A 25,216-nucleotide genomic window follows, 5' to 3' on the forward strand; every position below is an offset into this window, starting at 1 on the left:
CCCGTTCTTGAATCTTTGATGCGTTTATGAACTGTTTAGAAATTCGTTTGGCCGTAGGTCGTCTACATTGTGTACGATCAACGTGTTTGTGTCGCCGTATCGGAATGAATGGCTGGCATTGTGCGTCTGGCGGGGAAGGAAGCCTCAAAAATTAATCCCGGAAAAAGCGAGAGCGTTGCGTCGGGACAAGAATCGAACGTGGAACACGTGTTAGTATTGCAACTCGTGGGGGAACGAGGAATTCGAGAAAAGAGGAGCGCAGGGGTTGCAGAAGACCAAGACGGACATTGACGAGACACGGTGACTTGGAGAACACTCGAGTTTACTGACGTCTCTACACGCACGCATCTGTTATCAATCGTTTATCAAACTACTATATCGACACGTGCAACGTTGATAACGTTGACAACGTTCAATGTACACGAATTCGTACGTACACCGTGGAGCAAAAAGATAGTCACGAGGCGCGAAACCGTCTCATTGGTGGACCGACATGGTTGGTTTCCGATTGGCAGAGCGCGACGTCGACAATGCCAGGCAACCAATCGGGTATTTGTATATACTTACGCTTTAGTAATTATAATAATAATATACGAACACGAACGTAAGAAGTATACAACACCCGTTTGCGTTATAGTAACGTAAATATATCATTTATACAACGTGAACTTCGTACAAGGCAATATACATTTCATGTATCTTTTTACAATACGCTTACTTCTAGGAGGGCAATTGCGACCCGAATTATTCTCTAATTGATCCGGTATGCAACTCGTGTTCCAAATGAGTCCGGACCGTTTGCTCGACCCGTCGATGGACACCGACGTTACTATCGGACTAACAGTCTTGGTCCCTAAATGTCACAGCCATCAAATGCAACGAACAGTAGTCTGAAATGTAAGGCCACTCGATTCAACTAAAAAACACTAATCGATACGAATAGATGACGATCACAACAAACAACGCGGTATCGATAAAGTAAAGCATTCATCGAGTTAACGTAAGCTCCCTAATACTTCGATCCTTAGGAACAGTAAAGGTTGAAATGCGACGAGGGACGTTGCTCCTTTTTTCGGCAGCTTTAACAATGCCAACAGTCTTGTTCGACGCTTCAGGATATGTCATGCAACGATCGTTGTCAACGTGTCGTTCTTACTTCCGGTTCTAAAACGTATAGAATGCGACAAAAACTGCTGTAAAGATCGGGTGATGATTTCTATTCTGTAGTAAAACAAAAATAATTGTAGCTACCTTATGGTAGCATGCTGCGTTGAACGCGACCAACCAGCGATAAAATTATTCTCGCTTCTTTCAGCGATTCGTTGTCGATGGCTTCCGCTTTTCAGTGGTACCTTGAACGTGGCACTTTGCGTGAGATCTGGATATAGCGTGGACTTTATAGTTTTATGCAGTAACCTGGAGATAAAGTAATAATAGCAGCATTTAGGACAGTGGACTCTAATTTTTAGATTTGTTTACGTTTTAAATTCGTACCTAGGCAGCAGCGCCAGAACACAAGTAAGTATTACCGTAAGCCAGTATGTGTGCCTCACAACAGCCGTTTCCATTACCCAGTACGAGCATAAAAGACCCATACAATTAACGCACACCACATTGTAAATCAAACAGAATCCAAAAAATACGGATAACGATCCCATTATGGCAAAAAGGTGGATTATGGTCTGAAACGCAGTAATATTCTGTAGCGTGCGTTACTCGACAATACAGTTTCCGAGATACCGTTCTTGAAAATGCATCTTACCCAAGATCGAATTTCTATGGCCACGTGGGTTAGCATAACAACGATGCAACACGTCATTACGGTGGTCCCGAACTCCCATATGTCGACGGTCGTGTCGTAGAATACCTAAACAAACGAACCAACAGTTTACTCGACGGTGTATCAACCTACGACATTTTGCGTTGCTTCGAAACTGTACTAACATTCTCGTTCACGAAAAATATAACGATGCTCTGGTACAACGCATCGATGATCGTCAGCCAGAACGAATGAGGTTGATAGATAAGTCCAAGTCGCCCTCTTTTGTACAACTGTGGCACAGATAACAAAACACCGGGCGAAGCTATTCGATCGTATATGCCCAAGGCCAGCGGCGGCATAGACGTGAACATGAGATTGTACAACATTAAGTAAATCTGATCCACCATGACTGTTCCGGTAAAACCGCAGTACAGCTGCAGCAAAGTAAATAAATCGTCGATGACGCGAACGTTGCTGTTGTACAGGATAAAAAATATGTTTCAGGACTTGCAGGACAGATAGTACTCGCCAAACGGTGCAACCAAGTCGCTATTTATCGATTAAGATCTGTCCCGGAAGTTCCGAACCCGGTTGTTTTAGCATGCATTAAATTTATATTGGTACCTGGAACCAAAACACAAGGAAGACGAAGGTGGCGTTCTTGTAAAAGAAGTACAAGATCATTCTAGACAAACGGTCGTAACACCAATGGCCGTGCAGCAGCAAAAGCCTGCTGAGCATCGAGAATCGCGTGATGGCAAAGTCTGCGGCCATAACGGCTTGTGTGCCTTCGTTTCCTGAGATCCCGACACCTACGTCCGCTGTCTGAATCATGCTAACGTCGTTCGCGCCATCACCGATCGCCAGGGTTCTCATTCCCAGCTGTTCCTTCACTATTCGTACGATGTATGCCTAAAATATACACAGAGATTTGCATTTTACAAGTGGAATAAGCATGGAAGACAAAAAGCAAGGAAATTAAATTCTCGTCGCACCTTCTGGAGAGGCGTAGCCCGACAGGCCAGCACGCTGGAGCACGTCTTCGTCAGCTCCAGAAACGGTCGTGTCAGTCCTGAGCGTGGATCAAGGATCACGGTCAAAGTTTTCCCATCCACGACGAGAGCCCTTTGCTTCGGCCATGGACTGTCTATTCTGTGCGCGTCGTTCTCCGCCGTGTCGCGATTAAACATTGCAAAGTCCCTGATACTATCGATTCCCCTCCGTTCGTTACCGTGAATCATGCTCTCTCTCCTCGCGGATTCAAGGTACCCGTGGATCAACGCCTCGGCGACGGTCTTGGACCTTGCTTGCAGCCACAGTAACTGCATCGCGGGCGAAAAAAGACGCGCTGAGTATGCAATGTTCACTGCGGTTTCTGGTTTGTCCCCTTCCAATTCAAAGCATCTGTTAGCCACGTGCTTCAAAGTGTATAATTAGGGGGTCACGCTACCCTCGCGGCCGAGAGACATCGTTTCTTTCTCGTACAATGATAGTTTGAAAGCTTCCGAGCCACTTGGTCCACGCGAACGCACGCTAACTGCGCAAGATTATGATTCTTTTGATTATTAGCGATAGTATCTTAGACTTTGCACTTTGATCGTGCATCCCAGAGTGAATTTGTACCAGATATAGTTGACAAGAAAGTCACTGGTCAAACGCGAGTACAACAAACGTCCGTACAAATGAAATTTATTTCAATCGGGGGTTGTAACGTTGTCCAAGAAAAATTCGCGGAAGTGCCTCCAAGGTGGCGCGACCCTTTAAAGCACGTTTCGCGAAGCGAGTACCTGTGAGAACCCAAATAACGATCCCCGCCGCCATCAGGGTGGCCATGGTTTCCGGTACACCTGCCTGGAGCTTATCCTCGATCCCGGTTGCTCCCAGAAGCGTCAAATGGGACTCGAGGATCGCGTACGACTCTTTAATTCGGCGTTCGCGGTTCTCCATCGCGAGCTCCGCCTCGCTATGCGTTTGTCGCCATGTTTCGTATTCTTGCGCGGTCAGAGACTTCTTGGCCATCAAGAGGGTTCGAAGACCTTGACGCGCGTACGATTGTAAATGCTGTCGAACCTTCATGGTCGTCGTGGAACTCTCTTCCTGGGGAGTCAGGGAGGACAGTATGGTGCTGTCTGCCCCTTTGCTGTACAACACTACTTGGTTCGTCAGGGGATGCCGCACCACGATGGACATACACTTTCTGTTCGAGTCGAACGGCAACACCTGGAATTCCAAACACGTCTGCTATGATTTGGTGAAGCGTAATATCGAGTATCTAGCGCTCGAAGAATTCCCAAGGTTTTAGGTTTCAAAGTTCTTCGGGTTGGCTTTCTTACGGAGAAAGCAATACGACTCGGAAAAGCGAGAAGCATCTACGCGCGATTATCCGTAACGTGCTTACATGGAGAATTTCGAAAGTAAGGATAGATTTATCCGGCAGACACACGATCGCGCTACGGGCCGTTCGTTTAAGAAGTTTCACATCGTATAGGCGAGCCGCGTTCACCAAAGCGAGCTCGTCGGGACTTTCCGCTTCGTAGATCGCCGGCGTGGGCAACAATTCGTCTCCGTTCTTCCCGCTGGCATCGATAACGGGACTCAGCGGACTGCGTCTTCTCTGCGCCCCGTTCGGGGACCATTTCCTTCCCAGCAGTCCCATTCCTAAGCTCGGTATCGATGTCACGTTCAGGAATTTCGGCCTGCGGATCAAACAAACCTCGAACTTGCATCGGTGCAAAGACAACGAGAAACAAATAATAACCTGGACAATTTGTTGGACAGTTTCGTGGTGTTGTTCAGCACAGACTCCATTTCCACCATCGAAGATATCGAAGACACGTTCTCGTCGAGACTGTTCGTCGGATGCGAAAGAGTAGATAAAGGAATGACCGGCGATGGAGTCAGACTCCTGCTCTCTATCATCCTCGTATACCTGGAAGACGGTTCAAACTGTAAACGACATTTTATGCGACTTGATTGCTGGTAGCGAGATTCGTGTACGAACTTTCCGGTTTCATCGCCATTTTTCTGCGGCTCCTCGATCACCCCGCTGGAGTTCATGTTGTCGTAATGGGGTTGAGAATTTACGACAACGGTGTTACATATCGCTAATACGACTAGGAATTCTTGCAGATGTTGCCTAAATGTACCTATGAGGAGGTCTTCCTTCAGACGCGAGGAAGGCATCAGATGTTCGTCGTCGACGCCGGTGTGCGAGTAATCTTGCCCGCCCACGGCGCACCGTCTGAACAGCATTTTGTTTTCGGTGAGAGTGCCCGTTTTATCGGAGAATATGTACTGCACCTATCGGAACAAAGGAACGCGCGCTTCTCAATCGAGATCCCACGCGTCGTGCCTTAATCAATCCACCTTACCTGACCCAATTCCTCGGTGATATTGAGCGCGCGACATTCGGCCGGTCGCCCCGCGTCCGCGTCGTACAGACCGATATCGTGACCGATGTGATAAACCTGTCCCACTTTGGCCATCTCTATGGTGACGTACAGACTGAGAGGTATCATCACTTGGAGAATGATCACGAACGTCCAGAACGTCAGCATGCTCTCGTAACTAGGATCCTGGAGGACCGGGATGAACGGGACGAACGTCAGATCGGAGTACTCGGACAGCCAGAGGCGACATCCGGTCGCGCCGATTACGCACAACACCGCCAAGATCACCACGCACCATATCACGTCCCTGTTCATCTGTTTCTCGAGACGAGAACGCTGGAAAACAATCACCCTTTCAACGATCCGACGAGGGAAGTCGCTCACGATCCGGACTAGCTGACGTTGAACGGTACCGGGGTCAAATCGCAGACGAGTCGACGCGTGTTAGAAGGCTCACGATAAAAAAATCGTGATCCTGGTCGACGCAGGGAAGCTTCTTTCGAATGGATGGATCTTTACCTTGTACCTGGGTCCGCCGTTATTTAGCATCGCCTTCGTCTCGTGACCGGCGTATATCACTATGCCCTCCACGAAGTCGGTATTTTTCAACAAACATTCCCTGAGTAATAGGTTCTCCGTGGAAACGGGTACTCTTCCGCCGTTTGGATGAACCACGGCTCCGTGAAACCTGGAAACGTTCATCGTCAACGTTCGCACGGTTTTTCGACGTTTGTACCGAATCGGTAATCGCTGAGAGCAGCATTTGCACCTTTCCGCGCTTTCGTCGTACGTTCGGGTCTCTAATTTGTGAATTAAACGGATAGTCTACCGTGAAATACGTTATTTTTCAACTTTCGTTGGCCGATCTTTGGTCAGTTATCGTCATCGTTCGTGGAATTCCAATTTTACCTGTATATCCTCGTGCTCGGTTGATCGACCTCGATCACGGATCGGAATTTGGCAGGCTGAAAGCTGTCCTGGAGATCCACGAAGCCCCTGGCGACCTGTCGTTGCTTCAAATTAGTCTCGCCGTCTAGGTTACACGTGTCGATGTAAGCCAAACCGCGTGGATCGCTGCTCCGCAAGAGCAGCACGTCGGCTGGTACTCGCTCGTTGTTCGAGAGGTGAACCAGGTCACCGACCTTCAAGTCTTTCCACGCCACCTTTGCATACCTGTCGTCTTCTCTGCAATCGAGCAACATCGTGTTATCGATAAGACCGCGTTTCGTTAGCCAGGCAACATCGGATAGGAAACTTTTAATTTTTAGGAATTCTGTATGTCAAGGTGCGTAAACGTTTATCGAAAACTCTAATTTATTTTATTTAACGTTATCCGTATTAAGATTCACAGGTATTCACGGGCCAAAACAATTACGTAATACCATTGAGAGTCGAGTCGAAGATGATCAGCGAAACGGCGACCTTCGATCGAGACTATCATCCAGCACGTCACGACGGTCAGACGTCGATTATAGTTAACTAACTGTCGTCATGGTTCAATGCTTCGAGCCACAAGGCGCTCATTGGTAGACAAAAACGATCGAAACGAAGAGACAACTTCAAAAAGACCCGGAGCCCATTCACCGGTGAACGGAAACCGGTAGAAATATTCGAATTACAAACTATCGGAAGAGAGGTCGCAAGAGATAAATCCTCGGTGGTCCAGCCAAGTCCAGTGAATCCTTGGATCAAGTCCAGATAGAAAAAGCGAACAAAAAAATTTTGTAACTTGGCAGAGACGTTCATCGACGCGTACCATTGCGCGAAAAGTTTTACAGAATCAGAAACGAGGAACATTTGCGAAAAACCTTAAAAGCCTATTTTCCAAGATCGATATCTGCTAAATTTCGAAACATTTCCATTTATAATTTTCCTTTGTTCAGGTCGAGCCTTCGTCGTTTATATCGGTCGATCGATTTTCGCGGTCCTCTTTTTATTCTTTTTCGGTGTATCGCGGACTCGCCAATATTGCTTTTCGAATCGGTTAACCGACGTGTCACGATGTCGAACAAGGCGCATTGTGTCGGATATCGTCCGTCCACGTTTTTCACTCTCCCAACGGCTACATTATCAAGACCCGAAGAGATTGCTCGATAGGTCTCGGCCTCGGTTTTGCTACCCCTGGAAACTCGACAAAAGAACCACCGAACGTTTCGTCAACTTATTGACAATCGAAGAAATTGCCAGACGGTATCTCGAGCGACTCCGTTCTGCATTTTTCGATCAAGGCTTGCCTTATTTTCAGTCCCATCGAGATCTCCATTTACGATTTCATGTCTGACCATTACGCGGCAGGGACATACTACTGCGAAGCATGTTCGAGTTGTATCATCCATTAGGCACGCGAAGTCTACAGGCTATTTTGTTTGCTTTACGGTCTTTATCGATACTTGAAATATCCTCGACGACCGTTTCAAGCGAAATTTCACAGTTCGCGAACATTACACGCTGGTTCGATATAATCGAGCATAAATGAAAATTTCGTTCCCTCAGTTTTTTGTCGAGCCAAAATCTGCTTTGGCAACGTCTTTAACCGTAAACCGGCGTGTCGTGGACGACGATCGGTACACGTAACGCCGTCCGAATTTGCATTTTCCTTATTCCCGAGGCCGTGTGACTACGCCTGTTGTCCACGAACGAACAACCATCGTTATTGTCGCACGTTCAAGGATGAATGGAGTTAACGGTTCGTAAAGGAGTCTCCACGGCGACGCTGGTTGTTTTATTTAAACCAGGATTCCTCTATGTTCGTCGTTGTGCAACGTGACCGTTAATTGTCGTTCCGCGGAACGAATTCGACGCGAATATTTGCGGTCGAATTCTTCCTAGGAACGCATTTTTTTCGCCTGTGACCCGTTTTAAATTTCCACGATAACGAATCGCTGATAAATCGGCCTCGGTGACGACAGCGGTTGTGTAGCCTTAGAAATTCTTTTATGCAACACGCCTTCATTATAGATAACGCGCGGTTAGATAATCTATCGGCATTTTTGCCGTTTCGTTTCCATAATTCCGAGACGCGTACGTTTCGTTATTGGCTGATCCTTGCTTCGAAAACATCCCGGAGGACACGTTTATCCTGAATACGATTGTTCGACGGAAGTTCGATCGCAACGCGAGTGCTCGGACGTCTGAAACTTTCGATGGAAATATTTCAAAGTATTCCGTACCTCGGGTTCGATCGCGTTATCTAATAGAATTTCACTCGAACAAGACTCGCGCGTGGAAACAGGAGGCACTTAAGTAATTTATTTACTTATTTACGTCGCGCGTTTCGATGTAAACGTTTGCCACGGTCATTTCTCAATTTTCCACGGGACTTTTATTTCTGCGTGAGTGCAGAGTATATGGCAGCGCTGTTACGAAAAGTAACACGTTCATTCCCGTCTAATTCTGTTATCCTCTTCCCTTCGAACTTTGCTAAGAAATCCCTGGACAATCGATTCCAGCTGAATCCAGATTTAGACGTTGGAAAATCTAAGCTTTTTAAATGGAACGCTCAGATTGATCTTCGCGAGGAACGAAGGTCGATCAATTAGTCCGTCGAGTGTTTTATACGAGAATGCGAGGTCTGGCGTCAGCCTTGATTCGTCTAAAGTTCTCGTGTCCTGAATTGACTGATAATTGGGCTGTTAATTGGTGTTCTCCGCTAAACTGGACGGGAGAACCAGCGACCAATACCGTGCGAATAGTTGCACACCGCGATGAAACGTTGCTCGATTATAGTTGGTCGGGACAGGTAAGAACCGAGGCTAACGATTCCCTCAGGCTGGATCGAAGCCGTAGCACGTTGGAAATATCTTTTTCAGAAGATCCGCGCGATTAAATCGCTCGTTATCGATTGGATGCTCGGCTGCGTGTACTCTGTGTCGTTCTCGTCGCGATATTGTCGTTGGATATACAGGGTGTGGCGGAGTTACCCGCGCAAACACGCGAGATACGATTCTTCCTCCGAGAATAAGTCGAGGGAATTTCCTAATTTAAAACAGTAAAACGGAGCGACAGTTTGAAAGGAAAATTCGCAAAGGGACGGCCGCTTTCAGCGTCCTAAAATAGAAGATTCCCACGGAGAAAACAAGGTATTCAAGATGGTCGAATTCCCCTCGATGTGGTCCGTTCGATTGGTTAGTATATTCGAGCCGCGGAAGCGTGGGTGCGATATGCGGGCACACAAGTGTGTCACGATACCGATTCCACGCTTTAAATGATGTAATCGATTACGTCACAGGCTATTTAACGGGCACGAAAGCATCGCCACCGTGGAAAAAAACTCTGTTCCCTCTAATTTCACTCGCAACATCCGCTCGCGTCTTTTCGCAACTGTTCCCCTCCTTGAAACTCGAGCGAAAGCCTCGCGTCTAGCGATTATTGCTCGAGATCTTTTCAATTTCCCGTTGGGTAAATTAGAAACAGTTTGCAACGAAAAAATGTACGATACTTTGATATTTACGACGGTATCGACGACCCATATGATTCAACAAAACCGACGCTGGCACGTTTACGTAATGGCGAAACTGTGCAGGGCTAATATTTATAGAGTTTGAGAGGTTCGCGTTGAAAAACAGTTTGTATCGAAACCCTCGGTAAAGTCTCTGGCGTTTATCGACGGGTCTGTCGGCCAATTGTTATTTTTAAGCCAAATTTTGGATGGCGGAGGGTCAACTTCCGTGGGACAGCCATCCAGTAGAGAGTCTTTGGGCATAGAAATGAAGAATGTCGACACGGGTTTCATTGTCGCGGAGAGCCGGATCTCTCGTTCGTCGTATCCAGGAAAGAAACGAGGAAAACGGCTCGAGGGACACGGCAACCGGTTTTATTGCTGTGCCTTCCTATGCCGACTTTATTCCACTTCCCAGCGCTTCGACTGACAAGCACAGGCCGTACAATATCCTCTCGTCTACCGTCTTTGTGTTTCGGGTACAACGGGAGGGCTATTTTTAAAAACTGTCAATTCAAAAAACAGTCTACGCCATTATCAAACGAGCGCACGATATTGTTTCGACGAATTGTCGATGCGTGGGAGGAGATTTCCTCGATACTTCGAAGGTCTTGAACCCTCGTACCGTTAGGCGTTTTTCTATATGAAACTATCTATCACCGGACCCCGGATTACCGGCTAACTACGCAAGATTGCCGACCATAAGCGCTTTGACAAACTTTCGTGATAATCTTTCCCATCGTTTTTGAGAAACCCGTTTGGCATCTTAAAAAGACTACCGTTTCCTAAGCGCCTGGGAATGCGCGCCGCGAGTCGTGTATACGGGGATTATGGCTCGAGCCTGCTGTAAACAATTATTCGCGAAACGTGCCTATAAAACGATTAACAACGTTTACGACGCGTACGACTAATTCTGCGCTAATATTCTTGCGCAAACACACGCGCGAATCTCGTCGGTTTCTCTTGAATTTTACGCTTTAATCAGGGTGTATCGATATTACGAGTGACACTGCAAATTACTCCGTCGTAAAATTAATATCGTTCAGCTTCCCTGAAAAACAATCGTTGAAGTGCGAGATATGTTAAACATTTCCGTGCTTTCGCGCTAAAATAGATGTTGGGTCGAACGTCTTTACATTCGATTTACACTCGAAATAACAGAGTTACTAATAATAAAGTTTTTTTTGCTTCCTCTGAACGCACAATTTCTCGAACGTAGGAGCTCTATGTTACAAAATCGTCGGAAATCTATAATCGGATAAAATGGTCAGAGTATGGTGGCTACCTGTGACAAGTGGCTCGCTACCAAAAATAGCACAAAGCGTTAACGGCACGTCACCGAGGAATTGCGACGCGATATCTCGTGAGGGAATGCACCGAGCTCTCGACCGACTTAGCCTCTCGAGACAGTCCAAGCAACATTAATCGAGAATCGAAACGCGTGGAGAGTATCTGCTCGATCTTGACATTGCGTCGAGCTGTCGATAGTTGGTAGCATGGACCAACGCGACCGTAGTTCTCGTCGTCGAACGAAATTAAAACGGTGGGCCGAAGAAGGTCAACGCGTGGATGCGTGCAACTGCGAATTAAGTAGGTAAAGGTCGCAATAAACGCACGTGGAACCTCTCTTGCCGTTCACGCTCGCGGAAAACGCTCGCACGACGAGTGACCCACGCAAAACACGCCTCCGCTGACGTTAAAGTGGTTCGATTAACGGTCGCTGGAATATCGTTCATCGATTCGATCCAGACGGAAATTTATCAGCTCCTCCGAAACACGTCGAATTGCACAAATCGACAGGGAGTAAAAATTATTTTCAGTTGCAGGGGTCAATTACAATAATTTTTGGTGAGTACACATACCCCCGAAATCCTACGCACTTTTGAGAAAAAAGTTCTTGTCCTGCAGGATTGCACGATTTCTCATTTTCTAAAAGAAAAAAAAATGTGTTGGCACACATAAAAGAGTGTATCAATAAAAAAAGAAAAGGGTCTGAACCTTCATCTTATAATAACTGAAAGGTTACGCAGGTAGATGATGAAGTTATTATCATTGTTTAGAAGATCATCAAAGCTGCTTTAATCTCTTTCCAGGTCGTATTCATAAACACGTACTTATTTTGCTCTTAATGCACGTTGCGTAACACTAATGGGACTATTTTGCATAAATGAATAGATAAATATATTACGAGCCCAGTCGCTATTGAACGATTTCCTCGTCTGCGATTCTTGTTACAATAGAAAGAGGATCGCTAGCCGGATGGTGAATGCGAAACGTGCTACAATCGTGAGTAATTTACGATTGCGACGACTGACACGACCGAGGACAGACAGGGTTTTCGAGATAAAACAAATTCGCACTGTCCGTCAAACTATCGTCCGTCGAAACAGTCTTCAAAGAGACCGCCAGATAAAACGATGACAGACAGTGAAAATACTTTCATGCCAAACCCGCTGAAGAATGTTTCGACGATAGTACAGTTGCTGACACAGTGATTCTCAAACTTCACCCACGCACGGAGTCTCACAATAGAGAAACTTTTATCAACGGTTGGACACATTTCTCACGAATTAAGTTCATAAAGCGTGTATTCAAATTCAAACCATTTCGATTCGGTAATAATTCTGTGTGTCTAAACTTAAATATTTTATAGTTTACTAAAATAACTCGCAAAAGTAAATAGCTGGGTCTTCGTAGGGATCATTTAAAATTGTATGATACAGTTTGGATCGAATAAAAATATCCAATAATCATATGGTATGCTCGTCTTCTGAGATACGAGGAATCTCCAGTTTGAGAAATGCTGAGCTAATGGATACCGCGAGTACACCTTTGGTAAACATGACTTTTAGTATACTGTGACGTGGAGCAGGAGTGGAGGGGAATTTTTGGCAGTGGAAGGTCGCATATCTCTTCGCGGATCTCTCCTAAGACCGCAGAATTCCTGTACAGTCAATGTTGCCAAAATTTTACAGAAGTATTTAGGTAAATATAGATCAATTTCTTTCCGGAGAGTCTTGAACGAGAAAACGATTTACTGGCCCACAGTGGAAGCAAAAGGATTGATGATAATTCTGTCAACTATGGAACGAGATTCTCCAGTCGAAGCGGGAGTGCAAACCGTCGAACATTCGCGAGCAGGTTATGATCACAATGACGCGATGCATATCTCCGGCTCGTCTGTAACTCTACGTTAATTCGAGTTCTCGACGCTCGTTAATCGTATATTCCTTCGACGCGTGTACCGCGATCCAAATAGCAGATCTTCGTTCCTGTTTCTTCCTAGGTGGAAAGCAGAAGAAGAAAAACAAGCAAATTTTTATCTAGACTCCTTAGAAAACTCACGGGGAAGAAATATTTTTATCTTTCAATTTCTCTTTTGAATTCTTCCTTAGAAAACTCTAAGAAAATAACAGCAACAACTTTTAGTTTATTTAAATTTTACATAACTTGGATCGTAGTGAAAAAAGAAAATTCTTATCTGTTTCTAGATTATCGAGTTGAGTCATATATAATTGGCATTTCCTTGTACAGAAAAAACGTTACAAAACAGTTTTAATCAATATAATTATTGCGAATCGGTTCTTTCCACTTAGATAGTCAATTCCTATTGTTAAAAGGTTGATTATTTTGATGACTAACAGTTTTCGACGTGGCGCTTCCAGTATCATCGAAACTCCACGCTGTTTATATAAAAAATAGACTAGAGATGAAGCTGAGATCCATCAAATTTGTACGATAATTGATCGATCAATTATTGGGTAATTTCCGCGATGGATGTATGACATCGCGTGGTAGTCCCTCAACTTCCGATAAAGAAGAAAGGTTGAATGGCAAATTATACATACTACGACGGAGTGAAAGAGCTATATCTGGTGTACTCTAATAGAAAAAAGGTCAAAGGCGAGAATCGAGATGTCTCTGTAACACGTGCGCTCGTTCTTCTCGCGAATGTTAAGTAATTATATCTAGAGACGGAGCTAATTGTAAGATAATCTAATAGGAGTCGGAATATCCTATGTGGAGGACCGCGAAGGGTTCAAACGTTCGCAGACTCGAGTCGATAAACTTTTATTCCTCCGTTGTAGAATGTTTCGTTCGGTGTTCGATACTCTTATGCTAGGTAAGATATTTCAGTCGTCATCGGGGAAGTAAACACGCGACCTACGCGCGATTTTCCCTCGACCTCCTTTCCTCTGCCCTCCACGGGAACGCTCCACAATCGGCCCCGTTATCTTCCTTTCAGCGTCAGCGAATCCTCTCTCCATCGGAACGGGATTAATACTTGGACGTTCTTCGACCCTTTTTCCGATCCTCGGTCCTCTTCCAGCTGGCACCGACCAGCGAATCGATGAATTCGCGCAAAACAACGGCGAGTCGAGCGTATCTCGCGAATCGCGTCGCGATCTGCCAACACGCGACGAACAACCGTGAACAAAAATTTCTTTTTCCATCGAGAGCCCTATCTGCAATGCGCGACCGCGTAACCGAGGGTGGCGAACAAACTCTATCGTGCTAAACGCGATCAAACGTTTCCAAGAATTCATGGGACGGACCTACTTTATTCGTTCAGGTTACACGATTCTCGTGATTTCTCTGTATTAGCGCTTTAAACTTAATCTCTGACCGTGGAAAACTACATAGAATTCCATGTAACTGCGAGAAATTGCTCTGGAACGGTACAAAGTAATTTTATTCATTCCTATGCATCTAAAAAAACACAACTACGCCCTTTACGGAAGAGGATCGAGGCACTTTGCCCTGAACTCGGTAGTTCAAGAGGTGTACTTTAAAATTTACTAAACTATAAAGTACTTGACAGATGGATACTCATGCTACGACAGACGTTCAAACGATCCTCCATTGCAGTATAAATATTAGACTTTCTTAAACGAAATACAGTTTGTACAGGTACGAAGACAATGGTTGTTTCCAACAGGGACACGTTTCTTTGTACAATTTTGCACCACAGTCGAAATGAACTACTCGTGAATGACCATCCTGATGCACAGAGTTATCAACGGAAACTTTAATCTCACACTGATACTAGACGTAGACTCGTGTTTACAAACATCGTAACGCGTAATAGTACTCGCTAAAATAATTTAGTAAACTCTTGATGCATTAAAACAATGCCAAATGCACTTCTATCGTAAAATTTAATAAATTCTGGTTAACATCTTGGTTTCGAAAGTTTTATTCTGGAACCTTTCCAGATTTCCTAGCGAATCTGACCGTAGTTTCAACGACGCGATGCAACGCACGCTGTTTTCGAATCGAACGATCAAAGACAACGAGACACGCGTTTGTCGCGGTCCTATTTTTGCCCCGTGGCGTTTTGAGAATTCCTTTGCCGCTCATTCGATCGGTGGAATTCGACGGATCGGTCTTCGATCTCCGATTGCAGTCATGTAGGTCGAGAACGAGTCGCGCGCGCTCCCGATCGAACGTAGAAAAGAAAGTGTTCTCTCTTTATCCTTTCGCGGAAGCGAACTATCGCGATGTTGTTCATGCGAGGAACTTTAATTTCGCTGTTCGTTCGACGGTTTTTAACGCCGTTTCCAGTGACAATGTCCCCAGGTCCCCTGAATTTCGGTCGACAGAGGCCGAGAACGCGCTGTTTGCACGGGGTCACCGACGCAATCTCTCCAACCTTTCCTCCTTTGGTCATCGTTGCTTCAACCTCGCGTAAATGTAATTTTCTCGTTACGGGGAGCCTTGTTCGCTCGACGGTTTTCAGCCTCGTACGAAAAAAAAACCGCTTCAAGGTACTCATCGCGACTCTAAACACGGCTGCCAGAGATTATCTCGTTTCGGAGCGACGAGAATCCGATTTCGTGAAAAATAGGCACAAGTAAATTGAAATTTTTTAATTTAATTGCACAGTTAATCCGATTTTGGTATGTTCGCCACACAAGCTTCATTACTGCAAGCATGTAACGATAAAATGTTAAGTAATACGATTAAAGAAGACTATATTCTTCTCGAACCGTTTATCTGTTGGTCACCCGTAATCACTGTGACCCTAAAAATGCACTCGATTACTCTCGATAAATTGTTTTAATGTTTACACACCTCGATCATCGTATCAACCGTAAAAAAAGATTCGATAATTGTATCTGCACCGTTCAATTGGTTTCGAGCAAAAAGGAGTGCACCGAGTTTACAAGAATTTTGACGAGCCGGTGGAAGATGAACAGGGAGGAGAAAAAAACCATTGCATCAGTTAGCAAGAATTGGATTGTATCGTCATTTATAATGCAAGTCGATTCCACGGGGCCAGAAGCGATCGATGCGCAACTATTCGTGCACGCAGAAAAGCCATTTGAAAGATAATACTCGTCCCGACCTTGCCCTTCGCCGTGACGCCATGCTCCTTTCAATTTGTCCGACGAAAGGTATGACTATGCTTCGGCGAGAGCAGTAACAAGTTCGCGGAACGAATCGATGCTGATTTATTAACGCGCTTTTGTTGCGCGAACAGCTAATCGAGACCTTCGATCGGAACCGCCATTTCCACCGTTCACCTCGATACACATCGTCGTTGATCTCTTTTTCCGCGCCCTGGATTGTCTAGATTGTCCTATCATCCACCGTCCGGATGATAAATTGTCTTTTTCATCGCGAACGAGTCATCGAGCACCATAACGTTCGTCATACACGATCAACGATAGACTGTATTAACCCATTAAATAACAACTCAGTCCAGAGACTTAAAAAAATCTCCGAGCTTGGAATATTTGTTTGAATAAACGTTTTCGAGGTTTTCTCCCAACATAATTAAGGTTTATAATTAATGTAAATAAATGGTGATTCATCGCGAGCTGTTCAGAATAATTGTACATCGTATATGGAGGCAAAAAATTGAACTTCGCTTTCGACGGATTGTAAGGAACACTCGCAATTAGTAGAAGAAAGATATTTTTACACCATATAAGATGCACCCATTAATTACTTTGAAGAACGCGCGCTAAACCACCGTTTAATTGCATTAATTAGGTCCTTACTGTGTTAAAACATTTCGTTACAAAAAAGAATGCATGCCGAATGAACGTTTCCTTTCTCCTCCTCGGTAAAATATTTATTTTCTCGATGTTTCGGAAACCATAACTTCGGAGTGTACGTGCTCTAAAATAGCCAATGCTTTGCTACGCGTGTCCTAGTCTTTTTGTTTTTTAACGTGACACGATACAGATTGGTTGATCAAATTTTTATCGTTATCTCGCGGCGCAACTTTTCGTTTTTTTATACATTAATTTTGGAGCAGAACAACATTGCGACATCGCTTGATTATTCGGGGTTATCTGCGGCCTATCCGCGATCCATACACAAACTATAAAATTTGCAGCAATTTGGCAAAGCAGATGCTCCAAAATTGTTGTACAACGAACGATGTACAAGAGATACTGATCGAACGCTGTAAATGCATTCTCGAAAACAAAGCCTCCGGATGGAAAATTTATCATTCTCGATTTTCGCCCTATCTCGAGTCTAATTTTAGGCGAGTTTGTAGACCCAGAGTTATCGAATAGCGTGCCGGAAGAGCAAGTTCGCGCGATATCAGCGACGGTGGTGGTTTCAACTCCCTCGAAACACCGACACCTAAACGCCTGTTATGCTAACTTACCCGACGTAGACGCGACAGGTGGAATTATTGACGCGGCGATCGCTGCCGAGTCTCCGACGGTCCTCGAAGTAATCTTTCAGCGCCGTGACGCCCAGCACGAAGATGACGGGCAGCATGGCGACTTCTTTGCCGAAGGCATTTATGGCTGGCACCCAATTAAGCAGAACGATAAATATAAAATATAGATTGGCCACCCGGCGAAATTGCTCGAGGAGGTTGCGAGGTAGGAAGCTCAGCACCGTGTACTTGGTTGTGCGTACTCTGAAAGCACACGGGTCATCCGAATTTCAGAAGCAAGCCCTCTTTGGATGTTGAAACGTTTGTTAAATTAAATATATTTCGTTGGACGCGATTACCTATTGTTTACTCTCTTTCCATTGGGATGCTGACTCTGCGGCGTTTTCGGCGGCACTAAGTGATTTGGTACTATTGTCCTCAAACGAGGTTCCTCCGGCAACGGGCCGAAGCATCTGGCCCAAAGTCTTCTCCACCAAGGCGGCTCTGCGCTACGTCTTATCGTGTATATCGACTCCGATCTGCGAAAAGGTCAAACCCTGCTTCTGAATTCGCGTCTTCCCCTGCTTCTCGTTTCTGTTTGCGAGTCTCGGCTTTATCGTTCGCGCCTGCCGATCTGGAATTCTTTTTCTAGTCTCAAGGCGAATACATTATTCAAAACACGAAAAAAACCAGACGGCTGGTCGAGCAGAGAACACACCCTTTTTCATAGATTCAGATCCGATAACCGGACGCGTACGCGATCGATTCCTCGATACTTGGTGACGCAACAGTGCTCGAACCGAATCGTGCGAAGTTACTGTAGGTTTCGATGTACTCTGATTCCTAAAATCGTCGATACTTTAACTGACCAACGATTCGAAACCATTTTCCAAATAGACTTTTCCCTCCTCGTACCATTAATGTCTTCTTGGCTAAGCCACATATTACATCGTTACTTAAAAAGCATAGTCTGTACCTTTAATTGTACCTGACATGTAAGAACTCTGCATTTATAATGTTACTATGCACAGCCGAGTGCACAGTGCTAATAACGAAATGGAAAGCCTCTCCAAACTTCACCTACCTGTCTCTCGATTGGTCTCAGGTACGAAGAGACCTCGAGAACGTATTTACCTGGAGGCTTGTCGCGAGTGACCTCGATGGGAGGGTGGTTTCCCAGCAGTGGGTGGCCTGGCCTCCTCTCTGTGGCCTGGTGGGAGGATGAAATCCGTTCTGGAGCCGACGCGGCTGTGGCCCGTCACGGAGTGTCCTTGTACGTCCACCACCTGACCTTGACTGAAGGCTCTTTGGTGTCCAGGCTTCTTGAGGGCGGATGGTCTCACGGACCCGATCGCGGACAGAGGTCCAAGATAGGATCCAGCGTTCGGCTGCAACCCTGTGGTCGTCAGGGACACGGCCAGCACTCCGCCATGGCTGGCCGACCTGGCGTGGGTTCGCGGACAAGGCCTCCTCCTGCTTCGCGACGCCCCATCGTCCTCGTCGTTCTCGCCTTTCGCGGACACGGACACGGTGCTCGCGACGGCCGTCGAACCCTCGGGAACGGAGGCGGTAATTGACGGCAAAGGCGTCGTCGACGATGCCGGATGATGCTGACGACCAACAGATCCCGGGAACACGTAAACCGACGCCTGCCTGTCGATCTCCTCGCTCGCTGCTTCCTGCGTGCCCGCTTCGGACATGCTGGCACATCTGAAAACAAACAGAGACCTCTCGATCAGCCGAGAGACATCTCTTTAACCCCTCGGACATCGCGCAGCCTTCGTCATTTCGTAAAAGAACGAACAACCGACGGTCGAGTGTTACATTTTTACAGCGAACGCTTTCAGGCGTGAGACACCGACTACGTGGCTTACATTAGAAGAGATTAAGAATAGATTGCCAGGCATCGAGTACACACGGGTCTGACCGAATGCAGTCAATCGTTTCGTTAAACTAGCAGTTAACGCGTCAACCCGGTAACGCTTCTCATAAACTCCGCCTTCCGTTGCGGCCTCGATTCTCGCTTGAAACAATAAAAAGAAAAATATATGTATCCGAACGTGATTTTAAGCACGGCCGGCGACCAAGTGCAAACAAACCGAGAGAAGAAGAACGATATAAACTGTTCGCGGTTCCGTGATTTAGAACAACCGTAGCCTCCCGCGTTGTTTTAATCGAACAATCTAAATTACGCGCGTTACGATCTGGAAACGAGATTTAAAAAACGACGCGCGAATCTGATCGACGAGATTCCTTTCGCTTTCTCAGCTGTTATTCGATATTCGACGTTCGAAGAACTCAAATTTCGTCTCGTCGTCGAAAAAGAGAAATAGTGCAAGCGAAGGAATCGTGAAAAAATATCGGTTGTCGGGGTGTCGTTTGGCCTGAGAAAACTACCCCCGCGTCGAACGACACACAGGAAGCGATCGTAATGCAATTTTCGTGCGAGTTCTCTCGCGATTGTGGGTGCACTTGCACTTGCCCGACACAGATACGCTATTAATAAGATTGCAGAGCGAGAGAGCGAGGTTTTTTTCGTGCCGACAGATGCCGCAGAAACGAATGGATTAGTCTCGGTGACAGTGCTTCGAGAAATTTTACAAAATAATGCGAAACGCTAATCATCTTACGACGAATAATCCAATAGTGTCGTTGATGAGATCAACCTTACCGTGTTTTGGTCACTAAACCTTGCGCGACCAGCCTTCGGTTTTATTCTACGCTAGTCGATTTAGTACTTTAAACCTTGAAAACGTTCATCCCTTTAAGACGATCTCGATCCTTACCTTTGGACTAGGCACATTTTCTCGTGTCAGCAAAAATAACGAATTGGGGTGTGCATAGTAAGAAAAACGTCCTGTATTTGTACCGTTATTTGGCTAGAGCGAGGGTGGAATGGTTGAAATTTGTGCGTTGGGGGTGGCAAACTGGAGTAACACGACCAAGTCGACGCTTAGCCTCTCCTCGATCGATCTTTCGCTAATAAATTTTACAGAAAGGACCGTTGGGCACGCGTTTCTTTTTCCGTACGCAACACCCGCACAATTTCTACGACTGAAACGAGCGTGCGATCAGATACACCGAGCGGGAACTCCAAATACCCTTATCGGTCGTTCGTTGCGTACGCGTCAGCTTGCGAAACGATAAAGCCCCCGGCTCGCGTTTCGCCGTTGTCGCGGAATTCAATGCACGTCAAATCGAGCACCTATACTGCTCCAACGTACAGAATGTTTAACCGCGAATGGACAACATTCCGAAAAGCTAAAATCAAAAACAAATTGCGTTCGAACCTATCGACAGCTATTTCTTCATATTATTTTCCTAATCACCGTCACAGTTACTCGTTAATTCTAGTTTTTTTTATAGAAAATTTGCCCAACAAGCACCGTCCAAGGAGGAATTATACTATCGTAGAAAGGACGGAGCCAGTCGATCAACGCGCGTTTTTGTACAAGCACGATTGTCCTCTGACAACGTGACTAATTGGCGCAAACTGTATTAAACGATTCAATTCGTCGTCGCCGATGAAACACGCCTTCCCAAGCCACATACTCCCACAGGCGCGTCAATTACGGGGAAAACGAGGTGAAAAGCGTCGAGCAAACAGTCGTCAGCGAATTCGCGACGTCCAAGCCAAAGTGGGTGGGAAAAATATCTGTTGAACAAATATCGGAACGACAACGGGCAAGATTACTGTAATCGTATTTACGATGTGTACGGGGGGAGGTTGGCTTCGTTTTCGATGGACGTTCAGGCAACGACGGGAATTCGGTGGACGTCCTGGCAAAATATCAGCGAATCGTTCGACGCGGGGACTTGGAAATCGACGCCACCGGGGGGATTAAATCGGTCGAAAAGCGACGAATCGAACGTCCATCGGATAATCGAGGGTCGCGGAAAGCGAGCGTGCTCACGTGCACGACGGAGGACTCCGCTCGTGATCGATACCAGCCATCGGGTCGACGTAAATCCCGAGTTCTAATGTAAATGGACAATATCAAGGGTAGAGAGAAGCTGAAAGATGGAATTGGGTCACGCGAATATCGATGGATCCTTAATCGGGAGGGTGGCCCGCGAGTAACAAGCCCATTATCGCTGGTAATTATTGCACACGGGCTCGATGCTTGGGAATCGCTCCGACAGTTCGCTCGGAAACACGTTCCCAGTCGATACCGCGTCGAACTATGTGCTCTTAAAAAATTCAAGAGGACGAATCTATTGGGAGCTCAATCGTAAGAGTCAACCGACGGTCTTCTTGATTCTATCGAGGTCATCCCACATGTAACACGAATGATCGGAGTTTACACGCGTACCCGTGTGTATCCGATGTACAGGCTGATTAACCACAGGTGGGCAATATTTTATGATTTTCACCGCCTGGCGAAATTAAACGAATAATAGATGAGAGATAGAATCGACGCGCAACAATTCATTCGTGACGTTCGTACGATCGTGCGATTACAGGACTGAAAAGGGAAAAAATACAATAAGAAAAGACACTGTAAGGAAAACGATTACTAAACGCTGGTCACTGGGCCCAAAGAAACGTATCGATTTCTCTTGGCACAATTGTTCCCAAGTACGCATACCGAATCACCATTTATTTACATTAATCGCGGGTCTCGATTGTGTCGTGGCAAAACATAACTGTACCCGTGGCCTCGAAAGTTACAGCTCAATTTTTAATTCTACGATTTGGCGATCCGAAGGCTTCCTTTGAACCGGGTCGTTCTTGATTTATTAACAAAACTTTAATTTCATTATAATTGCTAATCAGAGCAACGCTCTATATTCATCTTGATATCTGTCTTAACAGCTTATGCGTCACGCAATATCTCACTCGTTTACCCAATGACGCAGCATATGGGTCACAACGAAACATATAAATTACTCTTAACATGGCCTACTCTCACGTGGCACTAATTTCTTTTTACTTTACGACCGATGTTCATCTTTAATTTATATTTCGACTCGTTTTTTGATTTATTCGATTCAAAAATGACCATAAACGAAGGGTCGAAGACGACATAAATCATTAGTCAACTTCTACGTAAGATTAACAGTATTTACTATAAATATTCAGAATTGAAAACTGTTTTTTTCTCTTTAAATTTCACCGTGCGCCCCATGACACTAGGAATCTTATTTTTAACCGTGCGCAGCGAGCTTTAAAAAGTTGAGAGCCACTGGTTTAACCGTTGAGGTAGCAGTAACCCCTTAAGAGGCTCTTCTGCTCCAGAACCCTAAAAACAGGCATTCCTCTCTTCGTTCCTCTACAAATTTCGACCAGAACTTCGATGTATACAACCGTTATTCGAGCCTTGAAACCCTGTTTCCGATAATCCTCCGCGCGTACGGGCTGCTGGAAATCGTTTTGTTCGAACAAAGGGCGTAGCTGAGATGCGCTATGCGCAAATTCGTGCAATTTAAAGAGCAGAACCTCTCGAATGGCCTTCCAGACAACGAACAGGGACAACCTCGCTCTGCCAGAGTTTTTTTTTTCTCCACGTTTCTAGGCGAGTCTACGAGACTTGGAGCGCGTAACCGTCGTAACCGGTTTCGTGGCCGGAGACCGAGACCACCGGTCGCTCTAAAGAAAAGGAAAAGAACCGCGAATGATTCTCAACCGTTAACCTACGACCCGTTTGACAATACGTAGGAATGTTCTGGATTCGATTGAACCCATCGCTCGTCGCGGCCGTCAAACTCGACGAGACGATCGAAAGAGTAAACCGGAGACGACGACCGTATCGCTTCTTACTTTCTACTCGATTAACCGGCAATCATTTCCGCTCTTTTTTCCTACATTTTTCGCTAATAACCAATATCTCTTAATCAGTGATACGTACAGGACGTTTAACTATAAGTGATCGATCTTTTTCACGCGTTGAAAAGTATCGCGACGCACACGTTTGTGTTAATGTCCATCGTAACAATATCTCCATTCTATCGTTCGATCAAAACGTCAACTGCAATTTAGTATTAGTGCACGTGGCCAAAATCGTTGCTAACGATCTACCAGAATCATTAGTTTCGCTCGCGAGATCAACAGAGGCCCGTTACAGCAATTTTCCTCAGCCTCTCGCAAGCTCGAAATAAAGTTAAAATTAAAAATATCTTTTACCGCAAGTAAAACTCGAAGAGACGTAAATTTTACGCGACGAAGGTAAAACAAACTTCTCCGACTTCTCTGATAAAAAAGAGATACACGAAATATAATTACGTAATTGGTTTCGTTGGATCTTTTCGCTGAAAGATTGCCCACCTGTAGATAAACAACTTCTATGTCTTCGTTTTCCATTAGTTGGAATAATCTTCCAGCACGAACGCGTTGAACGTTTTTCTTTTCCAGACTCTCTCGTTACCGTTTCGCTACAACGATTCCAGGCTTCCGCATTTAGACGAGACTTTCTCGTAATAATTAAGTAAACGTTCTAAACACCGACGCGGCGGTCTCGAAGACTTTGAAAAATGGAAATAGGAGCAGAGTCGGGCACCGATAATTTCAACGTTGTTCCAAGGATACAATTAAAGTGCTTTCAATTACTTATTATCCTTAGGGACACTGATTTAACAACATACACAATTCGATGGAAGGTTGCTCTGAATTTAGCGACGCATAATTACCGTTAGCATCCTCAAGTTTACAGACGACGATGCAAAGTTGGATAACAATAATAATTGAAATACATGCCGGCGATTATGAAAACGATACGTGCGTTGATCGTTTGCATTCGCGGACTTTAAAATTTACTCGCAGTAGCCGCAAGTGTGAATTCTAGACTAAAAATAAAAGAAAGTCGAAACTCCCCCAAAATTATAATTTTTATTTGTACATTTCGTCGTTAGGTGAGACTGCGTGAATATTTTTTTTGTTCTCGCCGATCTCGTTACTCCGAAATTCGAAACTTGCCCGTTGCGTTCTTATTCGAGCCGCAATAAAATGCGTACTGTTTTTCGGCAACAGTATCGATTGCGCGCGAACGTGATTAGTTTCAATTTTGAAACGGATTCCAAGACGTCGTGCAGAGAATCGTGTTTGCACTCACATTTTTCCAAGCTCCCAACGTGGTCCACGTGGCCTTGGTTAATGGTCGAGAAAACACTAGGGGTGACAGAGCTATCCCCCACGGTGTCTTCGAACTCTGAAGAACGTATCACATGGCTTGTCTTCCTCGGTTATTCTGCGCCAAGTCACTCGGAGCGGAAAATCGAGAGCAGTCGAGCGCACAGCCGACCGACGAGCGAGGAAAAACAACCAGTATTTTTCGCGTGCCTTTCTTTGACAGGGAAAATAACGGAATGTACCGTACAAGCCGCTCGAATTCCTCTCAACGCATCTCTCTTGAGAAACTAACTTTATCACCGCACATTATTTGAACACGTTACGATATTTCCGCGCAAACGAATCACTCGATCGTTTCGATTAAAACACTATCCTTTCCTGTAATCTCTTCGAGAAGCGCGCGCGAGCTCCTGTGCATGCTCTTTAATTCTGACCGCTTCTACGAGCCGCGGCAACAAACCGAATGACCTTATCGTCGTACACGTACTGACCATTCGTATCAGCCGACCCACCAAGCGCGATCGTCGCGGCGAGTTCCACATCTACCGCCATCTACCGTCGTCGTTCCTCATTAACGATTCCCTGGCCAACGCGACGAACGTAAACTCCCTAGCACTGAATTTTCGTAATTTTCGAAAGTCACTCTTCAATTATGTGTTCGATTAACGGTCTCGTAATTAGCATTCCTAGAAGAGACGGATCTACGCTTCAAAATAAATGATTGTTTTTAACAAATTAAAGTTTGGTGAGGTTTGGGAATGAATAGATCGATGGATGTTTTAGAATCGTGGAACGTCTGTAAAAAATCCAACAATGAAACCTATCGTGTTATTAATATTGCAAACAATTTTAGTACGAGTAATGATATGGGGAATCGCAGAAAGACGTATAGGGAAAGTTCTAGGAGGCAGTAGCGCCACCAACGGTAGCACCGCCA

At 45.5% G+C, this 25,216-nt stretch overlaps 1 protein-coding gene and 1 long non-coding RNA gene across 4 annotated transcripts; one reads left to right on the forward strand and one right to left on the reverse strand.

The window, feature by feature from the left end:
* Positions 1 to 598: 598 nt before the first annotated feature.
* On the reverse strand, positions 599 to 25,132 carry LOC143341332 (phospholipid-transporting ATPase VD). Of its 3 annotated transcripts, none has more exons than XM_076764207.1 (18): positions 24,263 to 25,132; positions 18,348 to 18,923; positions 17,573 to 17,752; positions 17,217 to 17,477; positions 6,061 to 6,336; positions 5,671 to 5,839; positions 5,134 to 5,487; positions 4,521 to 5,062; positions 4,161 to 4,458; positions 3,550 to 3,982; positions 2,758 to 3,149; positions 2,387 to 2,674; positions 1,945 to 2,196; positions 1,763 to 1,867; positions 1,495 to 1,682; positions 1,252 to 1,416; positions 1,087 to 1,164; positions 599 to 1,044 (listed from the first exon to the last, which is right to left on the reverse strand). In XM_076764207.1, exons 2-17 carry the CDS (start codon positions 18,911 to 18,913, stop codon positions 1,122 to 1,124), a joined length of 4,512 nt encoding a protein of 1,503 aa, XP_076620322.1. In that variant the 5' UTR covers positions 18,914 to 18,923; positions 24,263 to 25,132; the 3' UTR covers positions 599 to 1,044; positions 1,087 to 1,121. The 3 variants fall into 3 exon arrangements, with proteins under 3 accessions (XP_076620322.1, XP_076620323.1, XP_076620321.1); XM_076764208.1 differs by having other exon boundaries at positions 600 to 1,164; positions 4,521 to 4,691; positions 4,764 to 5,062; XM_076764206.1 differs by having other exon boundaries at positions 600 to 1,164.
* Positions 11,272 to 12,295, forward strand: LOC143340936 (uncharacterized). The gene is made up of 3 exons (XR_013079527.1): positions 11,272 to 11,437; positions 11,498 to 11,619; positions 11,683 to 12,295. It is a non-coding gene; the product is annotated as an uncharacterized LOC143340936 (long non-coding RNA).
* Positions 25,133 to 25,216: the final 84 nt, after the last annotated feature.

The sequence above is a fragment of the Colletes latitarsis genome, chromosome 4, assembly GCF_051014445.1.
Source record: "Colletes latitarsis isolate SP2378_abdomen chromosome 4, iyColLati1, whole genome shotgun sequence".
Taxonomy (NCBI): Eukaryota; Metazoa; Arthropoda; class Insecta; order Hymenoptera; family Colletidae; genus Colletes; species Colletes latitarsis.